Source organism: Moschus berezovskii, chromosome 5, assembly GCF_049115385.1.
Source record: "Moschus berezovskii isolate FMDL1 chromosome 5, NW_MosBer_1.0, whole genome shotgun sequence".
Taxonomy (NCBI): domain Eukaryota; kingdom Metazoa; phylum Chordata; class Mammalia; order Artiodactyla; family Moschidae; genus Moschus; species Moschus berezovskii.
This window is the reverse complement of record NC_142464.1, coordinates 81,851,150-81,869,164: the sequence shown is the minus strand read 5'-3', so window position 1 is coordinate 81,869,164 and position 18,015 is coordinate 81,851,150. Positions and strand designations below refer to the sequence as shown.

The 18,015-nt window shown below is 37.8% G+C and overlaps 1 protein-coding gene across 1 annotated transcript in view; it reads right to left on the bottom strand.

Moving 5' to 3' along the window:
* POLR2B (RNA polymerase II subunit B) overlaps window positions 1–18,015 on the bottom strand; it is a 46,635-nt gene that overhangs the window by 5,887 nt on the left and 22,733 nt on the right. Inside the window, exons 11-20 of the mRNA XM_055434966.2 lie at window positions 17,236–17,379; window positions 16,882–17,021; window positions 16,673–16,784; window positions 13,010–13,164; window positions 11,694–11,892; window positions 11,231–11,399; window positions 3,006–3,102; window positions 1,805–1,899; window positions 568–818; window positions 398–487 (exon numbers count right to left, since the gene is read on the bottom strand). Coding sequence (XP_055290941.1) covers window positions 398–487; window positions 568–818; window positions 1,805–1,899; window positions 3,006–3,102; window positions 11,231–11,399; window positions 11,694–11,892; window positions 13,010–13,164; window positions 16,673–16,784; window positions 16,882–17,021; window positions 17,236–17,379 — 1,452 coding nt within the window. The remainder of the gene's footprint in view (window positions 1–397; window positions 488–567; window positions 819–1,804; window positions 1,900–3,005; window positions 3,103–11,230; window positions 11,400–11,693; window positions 11,893–13,009; window positions 13,165–16,672; window positions 16,785–16,881; window positions 17,022–17,235; window positions 17,380–18,015) is intronic.

Here is an 18,015-nt window from a genome sequence, read left to right as displayed (position 1 = left end):
CATCTGAACTTTTCTATGTCCTAAACTCTGTTCAACATAGTGTGCATGCTAAGTTGCTTCAGTCGTGTCTGATTCTTTAGGACTCTATGGACTGTAGCCTGCCAGGCTCCTGTGTCCATGGGACTCTCCAAGCAAGAATACTAAAGTGGGTTGCCATGCCCTCCTCCGGTGGATCTTCCCAACCCAGGGATTGAACCTGCAGCTCTTACGTCTCCTGCACTGGTAGGCGGGTTCTTTACCACTAGCGCCTGGGAAGCCCTCAACATAGATGTTCACCTACTCGTTCAGCACTACAATTAAAAGTCAAGCCTTTACTGCCTCTGGGCTCTTAAGTTAAAGCACATTTTAATAAAATGATCAATAAAACTGTGAGTCAGAGGTGATGAAAGATACCTACCTCCTGTCTATACTGAATACCACAAGTACCCTTTTGACCATGTCGACTAGCAAATTTGTCTCCAATCTGTGGAATTCTAACAGAGCGTACCTGAATTCACATAAAAATAAGTTAGTGAGTTCATTCTGGTTTACTTTCTGTAAACAACAATATGACAAAGCTATACTTACCCTTATTTTACAAAATTTATATCCTTCTTGGTTGAGAGTCACCATAACCTGATCCACAATGCCCGTCTCACTAGTCCTGAGAAAAGTGCTACAGTCTCTCTTTGTATAGCGTCTATTAGTGCCCTCCAATTCATCTTCATTTTCAGGCAAGGTGACTGTTTTGCCTATAATAACATCATCTCCTGATACACGAACTCCAGGAGCTATCAAACCATCATCATCCAGCTTGTCATAAATAGCATGTCTCATACCTGAGAAGAGACAGAATTTTCTGAAATGGTAATACCATAAAGAAAAGTATTTATTAAAATGTCACATAATCCCTGTCTCAAACAGATTAAAAAGCAAATATATACATCAGTTTTAACCAGAGAGAAGTTCATAGGAATATCTAAAACATGTTACAGTAACATGCCCTTATTCCAAATATTACAAGCGATTCTGAACTTTAAAAAAAAGCATTGGACTGAGTACTGGAAAATCAAGATTCTCCATTTGCTAAGTGACTTTGGATAAATGTGTTGCTATCTTTTGCAAAAGAGTTATCTATGTCCTCTATACAAAATCTCCCACAGAAAACCTGAATCTAAACTGTAACCTTAACTCCACTGAAAATCAGTTCACTACTGCATAGAAGCACCCACAGGAAATGTGAGTACAAAAACATTTCACTTCATGCAATACTATTAGAAGCCAAAACTGTAGCAGATATTCCCCCAGGACATCCCATCCATCATCCCAAAAGCTGTATACAGCTTATAAATGTCTGTAAAAATATTAACTAGAAAAGAAATCTGAGTTTTTCAGAAGAAACAAAGTTGTAGACATTCTCTCATTATTTATCTGCTAAATATATACATATACTGTGGCCAGACAAACACTATGGTCACATCAGAATGTGAAGAAGGGAGGAAGTTCCCATGCATATACATAAACTAAGGGACAGGACACAGTACAAGTGAGAATGAGGCTGGGTGTGTCCCATGCAAATACATGGCCTCTCTCCTTTCCTAAATCCGTTCCTCAATGAGGACCTAGCAGAATAGAAGGACTATAGCAAGTCCACGCTAGGTGTAAAGACTTCTGGCAAATATATCTATTTCCTTAAATATAAGCTCTAAGAATGACAAGCAAACATATTCCCACACTGCAAAAAGGAGGGTGGGAAGACAAAACCCAGAAAAACTAATCAGGAGTTAACTTTGAATTCCATAATTTCACTGTCCGTATCACTTACCCTGGCAAGTTTCACGTGTAGGCTTCTCAAAAACTTCTTCTTGATCAAACCCTTTTTTAGATTCCTGTTCTTTGTATGATCGATAGAAAACAGACCTAAAAATACATGGTTCTAAAGTAAACTTTATTTTCCTTTAATAATACAACTTAGAACATATCAATAATTTTTACTTAGTTGATATCTGGTAATTTTAACCATAGCAATTAAACTATGAATCTAGGACAGGAGTTAACTGTATGAAAGGTCAAACTAAAGTCCTAAGAGCGATTACACAGGTCACCCATGTAACATTTGATCCTTAACATAGCTTGAACTGTGAGAACAGGAATACTAAGTCCAATCCTCGAAATAAAATAAGAATACCTCCTGTAACAACCCTCAGAGATGGTCACCCAGGATCTGCCCCACTATTTCTAGTGAGAAATTTATGATATTAAGCTATAATGTCCACCTCTGGTCTGATATACTCTGATAACTATACAGAAAAAATCTATCCTCTCTCCTAAATTCTCAGTTTTTTAACCAATTTTCCCAAGCCATGGATTTGTGATAATGTTTGACAATAATCAAACTGAGTAACAGAAAATAAGACTGAAAAAGAAAACATACTATAATTTTAACAGTAGTTATTTAAGGGTCCTAAAACTCTTAGGTTTATCTTTACTTCTTCTTTATTTACTTCTACATTATCTAAATGCAAATATTTGCTTACAAAAAAAGGTGGGGGGGCGCTAAAATATTAATATCTGAAAATACTCAGATACAAGAAGCAATGTCTTTAGCTGTTCAGGACCATCAGTCAGGCCTTCCACTTTCTGGAGCAGGACACTGATTTCACCATTTCAACCCCTATACAGGCAACCATACAACAACCTATATCTGACAGGTATCCACAAATCTGGAGACAGATTACCTATCTTAACAGAAAAATTTCTCTGCTGTCAAATCAAAATTTCTTCTCACCTGACATTCAAAACCACCAAAAATTTGGACACACTCTCTTTTTGGCTGTACCACGTGATATGTGGGATGTTAGTTCCCCAACCAGGGGAATCATGCCCCCTGCATTGGAGGCACAGAGTCTTAACCACTGGACCACCAGGGACATTCCCACACCTATTTTTACAAAACTTTTTCAAAAAATCAAAATATTAGTATTTCCACCATATCTGTATTTTGGAAACTATTATAAACAGCTGACCTGAAAAAGCCTCGGTCTACAGCTGAACGATTCATGATAACAGAGTCTTCTTGATTATATCCAGTGTATGATGCAATGGCTACAATTGAGTTGATACCTGTAGTATATTCAATAGCAAACATTAAAGCATCACATGAGAAACAAAGAAAAATCACCTCTTTCTTTTAAAATCTATCTTATTTAACTATGTTTACCGCAAATGTTTTCACCACAGTAACTGTCAAAATCTACTCCTCCTGGAAGAGCAATCTGTGAGAAAACTACTCTGATGGTTAAATGTTTAATATAAGCAAATCCTAATAGCAGTCACTCCCATTGTATCCACTTTCTAGTCAGTGATTATATACATGTAACAGCATATTTATAAACTCCCTCCCCCAACCAGGTTTCATGATTCTCACCACAACCCTGTGCCATAAACAAGGCAAGTCTTATTATTTGCATTATTAGAAAGATCTAACAAAATAAAACTTATCCATGATCTCAAAGTTAATCAGCAATAGAATCAAGTCCCAGCTCTTGTCTCCTGACTTTAAGTCTGGCCTGGTACTACCCTGTTCCTCTCTTCACAGCCCTGCTCTGCTCCTAGATCCTCTCCCTATACTACAGCGAAAAGTGGTATTATCTTTTCTACCTCAATTTTATTTAGTTGTTACTTCCAAAACTACTTTTGATGAGACCTTAAGACTTAAAATACCAAGTATTGACAAACAAAACTGATAAACCTTTATCCACACTAATCAAGAAAAAAAGGGTGAGGGCACAAATCAAAAATTAGATATGAAAACAGACAAGCTACAACTGACACCACACAAATATAAGGAGTCAGAAGAGATTACTATAAGTGACTATACGCCAATAAAATGAACAACCTGGAAGTAATTAACAAATTCTTAGAAAACGACTGAACCAGGGAGAACTAGAAAATATGAACAGACAAATCACAAGAACTAAAATTGAAACTGTGATTTAAAAATTTCCAACAGACAAGAGTAGGACCAGATGGCTACAGAGGTGAATTCTAGCAAACATTTAGAGAAGAATTAAGACCTATCCTCCTGAAACTATTCCAAAAAGTTGCAGAGGACAGAACACTCCTAAACTCATTCATTCTATGAGAAAACCATGACCCTGATATCAAAACCAGAGAAAGATAGCACAAAAAGAGAAAATTACAGGCCAGTAGGCCTGATGAACACAGACACAAAAATCCTCAACAAAATACTAGCAAACTAAAGAAAAAACAAAACAAGAGTTACCAATAATCCAGCAATTCCAATCCTGGACATATATCCAGAAAAGATGAAAACATGAATTCAAAAAGATGCATGTACCCCAATGTTCATAACTGCACTATTTATAATAGCTAAGGTATGGAAGCAACCTAAGTGTCCATCAACATGGTCAAGCTGTATAATGCAGAGGAAGTACATAAAGATGCAGGATCTTCAAGGTAGGGTGGATCTGAAGATAGATGACAATTTGCAGAAATCCCAGGGTCTTGGGAGATGTGATGTGCTCCTACTGCTATGGAAGCCAGCAGCACGACTTCCGTGACGTTTGTGATACATGGAATGGGCAAGACTTCCCTTGCACATCCTCACGACATACAGTGCTACCTATGGCCCTCCCTCTCGTCCAGGTGACACAGCCTGTAGGTGCTAAACAGTCTTGGCCCTTGTAGGGCTTTCCTCCTCTGCTGTGACAACCCCTGATAGCCCACACACGCTGTATCTACTACATCCCAGGAAGCAACCCCCTCCATCCTACAACCTTTATCCAAGGTACTCAGGCAAATCTGAAAGATCAGCTAAATTTAGCTAAAAACAGTAAACTTCTGAATTTTATTTCTAATACTTTCTTTTTAGCTTAAAAGCCCCAAATCAAAAAACAATGTAATGAAGAGGAAAGAGAACAAAAAGGGAAAATGGGGGAAAGACCTATTTCTGGTTTTTAAAAAAAAGAGCCAGAGTTTGCATTCTGGGTTTACAAAATAAGTTGTACAACTTCAGGCAAATAACCTTTCTGATCCTGTCTCCACATCTGTAAAACAGAGAGGATACAACCACCACTATTATTAATCAGCTAACATTTATTTCTCCCTTATTAACTGGCAGGCACAAAGCCATGAGTTTTAAGTGGATGTAACCAATTAAACATCACAAAAGCTTTGAGGCAGTTTGTAGGTGAAAAAACATCACAAAGCTTTTATGATGCTTAGAAATAATTTGTGTAAAGTACCTTGGACGGTATTTCACAAACTGCTCAAAAAATACCAGTAATTTTAAAACATTATCTGTTATCTCAAAGACTATCAACACGTGAAATCTAGGATTACAATTCATCTGTCAGTCAGGCTCAAACCCTTTCGGTCACTCTGTCCCCACCTACTTCAAACATCAGCTCAGCACTAAGGAAGCTTTAAGTACCCTGACCCACTTTAAATCAAGGTGAACTTCAGTCACAAGGATCTTTGCTCCCAGAAGATACCATCCAAGGTAACAGTCAGTTTCAGTTTAGTCAGTTTAGTCGCTCAGTCGTGTCCGACTCTCTGCGACCCCATGAATCACAGCACGCCAGGCCTCCCTGTCCATCACCAACTCCCGGAGTTCACTCAAACTCATGTCCACAGAGTCGGTGATGCCATCCAGCCATCTCATTCTCGGTCGTCCCCTTCTCCTCCCGCCCCCAACCTTTCCCAGCATCAGAGTCTTTTCCAGTGAGTCAACTCATCGCATGAGGTGGCCAAAGTATTACAGTTTCAGCTTTAGCATCAGTCCTTCCAATGAACACCCAGGATTGATCTTTAGAATGGACTGGTTGGATCTCCTTGAAGTACAAGGGACTCTCAAGAGTCTTCTCCAACACCACAGTTCAAAAGCATCAATTCTTCAGCAATCAGCTTTCTTCACAGTCCAACACTCACATCCATACATGACCACGGGAAAAACCATAGCCTTGACTAGACGGACCTTTGTTAGCAAAGTAATGTCTCTGCTTTTTAATATACTATCTAGGTTGGTCATCACTTTCCTTCCAAGGAGTAGGCGTCTTTTAATTTCATGGTTGCAGTCAGCATCCGCAGTGATTTTGGAGCCCAAAAAAATAAAGTCTGACACTGTTTCCACTGTTTTTCCGTCTATTTCCCATGAAGTGATGGGACCAGATGCCATGATCTTTGTTTTCTGAATGTTGAGCTTCAAGCCAAACTTTTCACTCTCCTCTTTCACTTTCATCAAGAGGCTTTTGAGTTCCTCTTCACTTTCTGCCATAAGGGTAGTGTCATCTGCATATCTGAGGTTACTGATATTTCTCCCAGCAATCCTGATTCCAGCTTGTGCTTCTTCCAGCCCAGCGTTCCTCATGAGGTGAAGGATTCCAAGTCAGACATCTTGGAATGTGAAGTCAAGTGGGCCTTAAAAAGCATCACTACAAACAAAGCTAGTGGACGTGATGGAATTCCAGTTAAGCTATTTCAAATCTTGAAAGATGATGCTGTGAAAGTGCTGCACTCAATATGCCAGCAAATTTGGAAAACTCAGCAGTGGCCACAGGACTGGAAAAGGTCAGTCTTCATTCCAATCCCAAAGAAAGGCAATGCCAAAGAATGCTCAAACTACCACACAATTGCACTCATCTCACATGCTAGTAAAGTCATGCTCAAAATTCTCCAAGCCAGGCTTCAGCAATATGTGAACCGTGAACTCCCAGATGTTAAAGCAGGTTTTAGAAAAGGCAGAGGAACCAGAGATCAAATTGCCAACATCCGCTGGATCATGGAGAAAGCAAGAGAGTTCCAGAAAAACATCTATTTCTGCTTCATTGACTATGCCAAAGCCTTTGACTGTGTGGATCACAATAAACTGTGGAACATTCTGAAAGAGATGGGAATACCAGACCACCTGACCTGCCTCTTGAGAAACCTGTATGCAGGTCAGGAAGCAACAGTTAGAACTGGACATGGAACAACAGACTGGTTCCAAATAGGAAAAGGAGTACGTCAAGGTAACAGTACCCTATAGAAATAGGAATGATACTAATCAACAGATCACTTAAGATAACCCAACCTGCCCCTTCCCCTTAGAGATCAGAATTTGGTCAATGCAGCTGGCATATTAGGCAGGGACAGAGCTAATTATTTAGCCAGGAGGGTCAAGAGACTGTTACATCAATAGATGTAGCAAATAACTCAACATACTGAGGACAATGGGAGCCAGGTTTCTCACTGTCAGAGAACAGAGTTCTAAAATAAACACTACAGTGTTGTACTGGAAGATATGGTATAAACTCACGGTTCTTTAGTATATATAGATATAAAAATAGTTAAAAGTGAGAAGAGTATATGCATACATATATTTTCCTAGCTCCGGCAGCTGAGAGGACCTAGAAACGATGACATTCTAATACCAAGGACCAAGCCCAGGACCCAGATTTTGGTTTCCACACACTATCCTTCACTAAAAGAAGAACTGGCCAAGTCCAAGTTTAGGGGAAGAAAGGCACAAGGTGAGACAAAAGGTAAGGAAGTGCTTAAAGAATTATGACGACCTAACAGAGTCATCTTGAAGATGCTCTCACTGGAAAATCTGGGACAATTTCAGCATCAAAAAGGAAAGGATGATAAAATTAGATCACCATTTGGCAACACTTACACAGCAAACTAATGGCCGAAAGTGAGAAAAGAAATGGGATATTTACATCCTCTCAAAGTATCTTCTAACAGAGACTTATTACTTACTTAATAAGATTGCTGGAAGAAATATCAATAACTTCAGATATGCAGATGACACCACCCTCATGGCAGAAAGCGAAAAGAAACTAAAGAGCCTCTTGATGAAAATGAAAGAGAAGAGTGGGTAAGCTGGCTTAAAACTCAACATTCAGAAAACTAAGATCATGGCATCCGGTCCCATCACTTCATGGCAAATAGATGGGGAACAATGGGAACAGTGATAGACTTTTTTTTTTTGACTCCAAAATCACTGCAGATGGTGACTGCAGCCATGAAATTAAAAGATGCTTGCTCCTTGGAAAAAAAGCTATGATCAATCTAGACAGCATATTAAAAAGCAGAGACATTACTTTGCCAACAAAAGTCCATCTAGTCAAAGCTATGGTTTTTCCAATAGTCGTGTATGGATGTGAGAGTTGGACCGTGAAGAAAGTTGAGCACTAAAGAACTGATGCTTTTGAACTGTGGTGTTGGAGAAGACTCTTGAGAGTCCCTTGGACTGCAAGGAGATCCAATCAGTCCATCCTAAAGGAAATCAGTCCTGAATATTCATTGGAAGGACTGATGCTGAAGCTGAAACTCCAATACTTGGGCCACCTGATGCGTAGAACTGACTCATGGAAAAGACCCTGATGCTGGGAGAGATTGAAGGCAGGAGGAGAAGGGGATGACAGAGGAAGAGATGGTTGGATAGTGTCACCAACTTGATGGACATGAGTTTGAGCAAACTCCACGAGTTCGTGATAGGGAAGACTGGCATGCTGCAGTCCATGGGGTTGCAGAGTCAGACATGACTGGGTGACTGAATCAAACTGAGCAAGTACACAATACTTATAATTAATAAAATGTGGAGAAGCCTGACAATTACTATCTTAATTACATGATAAAAGTTAGAATCACTAACAGTGGGATATAGAGACAGCATATGCCTCCTGACATGATGCCCTCAGCATGAAGCACCACCTCTGTTAGCCCTGCCAAGAATTTATAACCCGAATATAAACCACAGGAAACAACAGTCAAACTGAGAGAAAATGTATAAAGTAACTTGACTGGACTCTTCAAAAATGTGAAGGTCCTAAGAGACAAGGGAAGACCAACGAACTGTTTCAGACTAGAGACATGCAGAATCCTGCATTAGACCTAGACCCATAAAGGACATTATGAGGACAACTGGCAAAATCTGAATTGGGGGACTACTGATTAGATGGGGATCAGTGTTGACCCCCTGATGGTGACAGATGTACTGTGCAGAATGTCTTTTAGAAAATATACACTGAAAAATTAAAGAGTGATGGGGCTTCCATGCCTGCAACTTACTTTCAAATGGTTTAGGAAGAAAAAGAAAGGGAAAGAATACTGCATGTGTGGTAAAATGTGAACCCAGAAATCTGGATGGACAGTATACCGGAGTTCTTTTTAACAGTCTTGCAACTTTTCTGCAAGCTTTAAATTATCTCAAAATAAAGTTTTAAAATAGCTGACAAGATTAAGGCATGAAGCAGTAACAAAACCAAAAGGCACATGGTCCCTACCAGCCATGTCCTTACCACTTCATATCAGTGCCATAGGAACATTCTATTTCAAATTCAATCTTTCACCAATATTTCTTTTCTTCTCAATGGCAAGCCACTCCAGTACTATTGCCTAGAAAATCCCATGGATGGAGGAGCCTGGTAGGCTGCAGTCCGTGGGGTCACTAAGGGTCGGACATGACTGAGCGACTTCACTTTCACTTTTCACTTTCACACATTGGAGAAGGAAATGGCAACCCACTCCAGTGTTCTTGCCTGGAGAATCCCAGGGACGGGGGAGCCTGGTGGGCTTCCGTCTATGGGGTCACACAGAGTTGGACACGACTGAAGTGACTTAGCAGCAGCAGCAGCAGCCATAAAGAAACTATCATCTAAATGTCAAAGAAAACACCAGCACTGCAAACACAGACCAAAGATATGGGCACACTGCAGACAAAGTAACAGATTTTGTTTTTCTAGTTTCTTTCTCTAGACAAGAGTAACCCCTTGTGGAGGACTCCTAAAATAAATCATTCTAAGCTGTGAGAATCTCAAAATGCTAGATACTGTATTACAGTAAATGACTTAAAGCCACTATTTACAACGTACACTTTACTAAATAATGTTATCCACCATCAAAGCCAAAATTCTGCTAATAATATGGTAAGACAACAATTGTGTGGAAGAACCCTGCTGTCTCCTTTATATTCAACTCTCTTATACCCTTCAGACTTCTCTGCACTATTTCAAGAAACTGTTGTTCTGAAATCTCTTCCTTGAAATTCCAGGGTTTTCTTCTTATCAGATTCATCTCAAATCTCTTCTCCTGATTTCTTTTCCCCAAGTTCTGGCTGTCTCTGACTTTATTCTCACTCTGAATTTTCCCTGAGCAATTTCACAGTCATCTATAATTATCATTAACATATCAAAAACTTCACAGTTCTTGATTTGACATTTCTTCTAACTATATTTGCAACTCACTGTTGGAAGATCATTCCTGAGATGCTGTGGCAGCAACTCAAAAATCAACATGTCAAAAACTGAACTTGTTATCTTACCTCTAAAACCTCTTCTTTCAATCTAAAGAGAGAGTGGATATATGTATAACTGACTCACTGTGCTGTACAGCAGAATTTAACACAATACTGTACATCAACTATACTCTAATAAAAATTAATTTTAAAAATAAAACCTCTTCTTCCTTCTAACATGCTCCCAATATTATTAAGTCTCTCTGCTAGATCACCCAAGCCAAGAACACCAACAATATTTCCAATTCCTTTCTTCCCTCTCTTCATAATTTCACATCCAATCAGCAATCAAGTCCTATCAAATGTATTCCAACAGGTGTTTCAACCCCTTATACTTTTTCACTTCTTAGTAAAAACTGTACCAATTCTCACTTAGACCACTGCAAGAACCTCTAAGTTATCTCCCTACTTAATACCATATCTGACTATTTTCTAGGTGGTAGCCAGAATGACGTTCAAAATAAACTTCCAACTGTATTACTTCCCTGTTCAAAAAGGCTAGACATTTTCATTCTCAAAATAAAATTCAAGCCGCTGTCAAGTATCATTCCCATGCATTTACACTCCAGCCATACTAAACTGACATAAGTGCTGACAGTTGCCTTCATGCATCCAGGCCCTAGTTCAAACCATCTCTCAAATTCAATTACCCTTTCATCAACGTTACTCTAGGTCAAAATGCTACCTCCCCCATGAAACTGGCACTAGATTCCAAAAGGAATCAATCATTACTTTCACTCTGTGCTTCCAAAGGAATCTGTATCTCCATCATAACACTTTCCAAACATTTACCTTTTTATTTAATTGTGCTCATATTTTCCTGCCATATTGTAAATTCTGTGACAACAGAGACTGTGTCATATGCATTTTATTAATCCTTCAAAGCACCCACAAAAATGCCTTAACCATGGCAGGATCTTACAAAATGTAGAACAAAACTGAACATACCTGCTGGCAGCTCTCTAAATCGCAGATATTCCATAGACCGTGTAGTCACAAGTGGTTTTTGAGGATAATACAGAACATGGGCCAACGTATCCATACGAACATGAAAGTTGGTGATATAAACCCCCATAGCCTGCTTACCCATAGCAGACTGGTATGTGTTTCTAGGGGACTAAAAGTAGAAATGAAAAGCAGAATCAATGAAAATTTATTCTAAATAAATAAATAGACTCTACAAGGTATTTCATAAATCAGAAATATGGTTGGTAAAGTTTCTATTTTTTCTGGTATAGTAAGCAATTATGGCTCTTAAGAGTCAAACACAAGAATAAACACATTAAATGCTGTAATCCATAGCCTTTACACTACAATGCTTTTCTTTCAGAAGAAACTATAGACTAATTTCTAATCTTTATTCTACTTCCCCCCAATTCCTCACAAAGCATAGTTAAAAACTGGTACCAACCTGGTTATGATCAGGAAAAGGAATAATAGAGGCACAGACACCAAGAATCATTGATGGATGAATTTCACAGTGTGTATATGTGGAACAATAAGCTACTTCTTTCTCCTGTAAATCATCTGGGGTCATTGCAAGCATCACTGTTTCTTCTTCAAGAGTATCAATATATTCTACCACCCCACTGGCCACAAGATCCTGCCAACTAAAAAAGAAGAATTCATTTAATTTCCTTACTTCCTCAACTATCTTAGTTAACTAGGCTCCCTACTTAATAAAGAGTATTCCTGTATCTGTATGTACTCATACAGGAAGAGTCCTAAAATACCGATATTATTGTTAACAGTGGGGAAAAAAGTTACTGAACAATACACATAAAGTATGGCTCTGTAACTACTGTTAGTTTTTATCTGCTCTGATCTAAAGAACCTACTTGTGAGGCTAGGGGGTGAGTATATAAAAACGAAAAATAAGGTCTGGAGGAATATATACCCCAATTGGTAACAGTACTTACTTTTGAAAAGGAAGGTGTGAACTGGAGGCTTTTATATATTTTATTACATCTATTTTTTGAATTTTTTTTACAACAAAACTATATACATTCATGTATCACTAATAATAAATTGTAAAAGATTATTTTTATTAAATTTATTATATTGTTCATGTTATATATTCATGTTATATATTACTTCATCACATAGGTTATTTCTTTTTCTTTGGCCACACCACATGGCATGTGGGATTCCAGTTCCCTGACCAGGGATCAAACCTGAGTCCCCTCCAAGCAGGGGAAGCTCAGAGTCCTATGTAGGTCATTTTTTATTAATAGAGATAGTCTTTACCATGTCACAAAGACTTTTATTCTTAAATAAGATCATACAAGTCTCTTGAAAGAAAGTGTTAAGTCACTCAGTTGTATACAACTGATAACGACTCCTTGGACTGTAGCCTGCCAGGCTCCTCTGTCCATGGAATTCTCCAAGGCAAGAATACTGGAGTGGGTAGCCATTCCCTTCTCCAGGGTATCTTCCCAACCCAGGACTGAACCTGGTCTCCTGAATTACAGGCAGATTCTTTACCATCTGAGCCACCAGGAAAGTCCCAAGTCTCTCACTTAAGAAAAATTAAGAACAACAGATGTAATTGCTTATGAGTACAGAGTTTCTTGTTTTTTGTGGGTCAAAGAAAATATTCTGGAATTAGATAGTAGCAATGGTTGTACAATCTTGTGACTATACTAAAAACCACTGAATGACACACTTTAAAATGTTTTATGTCATGTTAATTATACCTCATTTTTTTTTCTAACTGCATATTCTTACCTGTAATTGTTATATTCTCTCTCTTTCAATTGATCAATGTGTCTCTTCTTCAAAAGCAGCTTTTGTTTTTCCACAATTAGAAGTGGTCTACAAATACGGCCTGCATCTGTATAGATCCGAATCTCCCTCTCTCGAATATCTCTGATCATAGAAACCTACACATAAGAAGACAAAATAGTCTCATGAACTTATATTTTCTCTGTATCATTAAGGCTGAGATAAAATAACATTAATAAATTATCGGATAAAACTAATACATCTCAGTTGATCATTGTTCAATATGCTAAAAACCTAGGTATAATTTAAAATGTTATAGAGGATAAACATTTAACCTTGATAATTATACAGCTGAACAACATCTGGTAGTAATGTCATGCAAAATAAAATATGAAGAAAGTGTATTTTGGATATCAAAACACTGCTGCTGCTGCTGCTAAGTCTCTTCAGTCGTGTCCAACTCTGTGCGACCCCATAGACGGCAGCCAACCAGGCTCCGCCGTCCCTGGGATTCTCCAGGCAAGAACACTGGAGTGGGTTGCCATTTCCTTCTCCAATGTGTGAAAGTGAAAAGTAGTATGCGACAATTTCTTATTTTTGTCTGTGATAATTACATATACTTCACTGTGTAACCTTTCAATATCCAGCCCTGTGTCACTACTTCAATCAAGCTTTCCCAGTTGTAAGCCTGACTTCTCATGATAGTCTATCAGCAAATGGTTTAAAATCTAGATGTCTAATACAGCAGTCACTAGCCACAGGTCACTACTAAGCACTTGAAATGAGGTCATTCTAAAAGGAGATATGCTGTAAGTATAAACTACTTACTGAATCTCAATGATAAAATTTATCACTAATAATTTTCCATGGATTATATGTTGAAATTGTACTATTTTTGATGTATTAAGCTAAATAAAATACATTTATTTTCATCTATTTCTTTTTTTCTTTTCTTTTTTTTTGCCACACAACGTGGCTTGTGGGCTATTAGTTCCCGAGCAGGGGCTGAACTCATACCCTCAGCAGCGAAAGCACACAGTCCTACCACTGGACCGCCAGGAAATATCCTTTTTTTAAAAAAAAATTTTTAACATGACTACTAGAAAAAATTAATTGTCCATGTAACTTACATTGCATTTCTACTGGATAGTGCTAGAAAATATATTCCTGGAAAATATCAAAAATATTTTGGAAAAATTTACAATAAAGAACATAATATTAAAAGCACTACAGAATTTGAAGTGCCAATATCAAGAAGTAAACAAAAATTTCCAGTGAATTTTCTAGATCTAATATATAATCTTAAAAGTCAACTAAGAAATGAATTGCTAATGAGTTGGGAAATGGAAAAATAGACTGGTATTTCTACATAAAAGTACTTTTAAAAAGTGAAATCACAGCTGGATACTTTTATTAAAGAAAAGATTAGGTAGGGAATTCCCTGTTGGTCTGCGCTTTCACTGCTGGGGCCCAGGTTCAATACCTGGTGGGGAAACTAAGATCCCACAAGCCATGTGACGTAGCCATAGGAAAAAGAAATGATTGGGTTTATTTAAAGAAAAAGTTTGGATTATTCAGTTTGAAAACAACAGTAAATCATTAAAGCTTAATCAAAAAACACTAAGTTCTCCCAAAGTGTAAAGAGTCAAAAGCCAAGAAAAAGAAAATGTCCCACATTCTTAGCCCACTTCCCATCCTTAGAAAAAATCTGAGATGAAACTGTGTGTGTGAGCAAAAACACCATGAACAGCATTTTCAAATGCTTTTCTTGAATCCTTAGAGAATTCCTAACAGAACATAAAATATTATATAACAATAACAGAATATAGCTCTTTTGTCTTAACAGAAAGACATAAACTGAGTTGTGTCTCCTCAAAGGCCAAAGAAAATCTTGTATTCCAAAGGAAATAGGTGTTCTCGAGAAGACTACTGACAGGAAAGCCTAACAGGTCCAACACAAAGCTAAAGTTAGAAATGGATAAGATGAGAACCTCTGGTTATCAGAAAACATAAAGGAAAAGAAAAAGAAAAAGTACTCGACTTCTAAAAAATATATACAATTCTCCTACTAAGAGGCTCCTAACAACATTCTCCGATAGGAGACTAAACAGCCCAGTTCAAGGACACAGGGCCCATTTCTAGTTTCAACAAACACTCACTGTCAGACACTACATATCAGGCACCACACTCAGAGCTGAAAATACAAAGTCATACTGAGACACATTCCTTGCCTCTGAGATGTTAACAGTATAGTGAGAGAAGCAGGCACATAAATCAATAGTCACTACCTGGTATATGCATTCTGTCGTAACTTATTCAAGGAAAATATGCTACATATAGTCACAGAGATAGGTCTAAATCAGAGACTCAGTGAAGAGCCCAATAGATCAAATCTGCCCTTACCTGCCATCTATTTTTTTAAAAAATAAAGTTATACTGATTTGTGTACTGTCTATGGCTACTTTTCACTACAACAGCAGAGCTGAATACACAACAGACACTCTAAGGTGAACAAAGACTAAAATATTTAATATCTGGGCCTTTAAAGAAAATGTTTGCCAACCTCTGACCTAAATCAATCTGGGGGGTGGGGGTGGGGTCAGGTAAAGTATCCTGAAGAAGACAAGAGTTAATACTAGAGTTGTGCAGAAGTAGTGAGATTTATCTAAAAAAAAAGTAAAAAACACCTTCTCCCTATTACCCATTTTTGAGGAGGCACGGGTGACAGGGAGCACAATCATTCCAGGTTGAGGGAAAGGGCCCATGGAAAGGTAAAGAGGCCTAAAGAGTATGAAGAACTTAATTTTATCCTAGAGAACACAGCAAACCTCAGCAGAAACAAACAGAATTAACAAAATTTTTAATCATAAAAAACACAATGCTGGTTCTTGGGCTTTCTCTTATCTCTGCCCACTGCCCTCAAGTGAAGCAAGCTGCTTCTGACTTCAAGCTCTGAATACCCCTGGCTCAAAACCCAGTCTGCCTGCTAGAAGAAGACTTGGAGCAGCCAAAACTTGATTCTCTGCTTTGCTAGGTAGACAGGTGGCCAGCTTAAGTGTGTTAGTTTCTCTCCAAATCAACTTTCACCCAGAAAGACCCAAAGGTGCAGATTTGGGGAAGTCAAAAAAAGCCTAAGCCCAGCCCTTAACATATTACATTGAAAGCAAAAGCCATATTTTGGGGAGGAATAAAGTTCATTTGGTATTTTGATGACTAAAAAAAAAAAAATCCTATACCCAGAGCACTTCAACACCCACCTAAACATAAAAGAATCTAATAGAGGTGTATCACATTTCAAGACTCAATCTCTGGATTCCAACAAAGGAGGTTATCAGAGATGCTCATTCCCTTCTTAAAAGCATTGTCAGCTTCACAAAAAGATTCTCAAAAGAATACACTTTAAAATGTAATTTGAATTCCAAAATATAATGTAATAATAAATTACATGTCAAAAGTTTAGACGCATATATCTAAGGCATTAAAGTACGCAATATCTTATTATTACATCTAGCTCAAAACATCATCTAGACTTTTGACAACGTACTTTAAAATTCAAAGGACACCAGTTCAAGAAAGATATCAATGCAAAGATAACTTTCACTTAGCCTTATGCCTCATTCAGAAATCCCAGAGATCACATCCTCTTAAATAATTAAAGATTCTTACTTCAGACACAATGATGTCCATCTGACGCCGCAACTTCCGTAGTGTGTTCATAAGTTGTTCAGGATCTTTATGTATTCCAACCCAACAGCCATTAACAAAAATCTTGGTTGCACTAAAATAGAAAACCAAAAGTATTTTGTACTTAGTAACTGTTAATAAGCTATAACCAAAAACTAACAAGTTTTTTTTTTAATTGAAACTATACACACTCAGCAATAGCTGCAGGAGAAATTTCTTCTAAATTTTCCATACTCCATTCTTCTAAAAATTCCAGAATTGGAGAAGGTTGAGATCCAACTGAAATATAAGCCATTAGGGCTAAATTCTTCACAAGTCCTACAGCATGGCCCTTGGAATAAATAAAGTACATATTACTCATACTGATTAAACATGCCTTTCAAAATTCTTTTCCACATTTCCCCTCCAATTTGATTTCAGAATATATTCTTACTTCCTAAAAACAAAATTATAATATCTTAGTTCTCTACTACACTTAGATAATTAAATAAAATACATGATAATTCTTGTACTTTTTGTCTTGAACATAAATTCTAATGTATTACCTCTGGGGTCTCAGCAGGACACACCATTCCCCATAATGTATTATGCAATTGTCTAGGTTTTGCTAGTTTGCCATCTCTACCAATGGGAGAATTTAAACGACGCAGGTGAGAGAGAGTAGATGCAAAAGTCAGGCGATTTAATACCTAGAAAACAATAACAAATCTTTATAGAGCTTGGGCATTTCTGTTACACTATCATATTTTTGCAAATACTAAAATGAAGCAAAGTCATATTTTCACATATAATCCATTCAGTGTTCAACTGTTTCCATCCTTCCTTTCTCCAATCTGCCCTGGATAATTCCGTTCACTCTTGTAACTTAACTGACCCTTACAGCAAGGATGGCAAATATATGACATTTCTGACATGCCACATAAATGTTTTATGACCTATCTCCAAGCATTTGGATGTTAGTGGGGTTTTTTTTAACTTGTTTTGTTCTCCGTTGTATCCCAGTACCTAGAACAGTACTTAGCAAACATCAGGCACTAAGTGTTATATGCTACCAACTCTCATTCCTTTGACCATAGCAAAAATCACTAACCCATCCCAGAACTTCTTCCAGGTTGAGGGCTCTGAACCCAACACAGAGATTCAATATTTACAGAACACTAAGCAAGGTAATACTTGTATAAGTATGGTAACATTTAGAGAGACATAAAGCAATCAACACAATCTCAGTGTACCTAATAACACATCACCTCTTTCCCCACACCTACAACAATGCATCCTCCTTCCTCTTCTTAAGTCTCCTATCACATTTAAGGGTGTCACCCTTC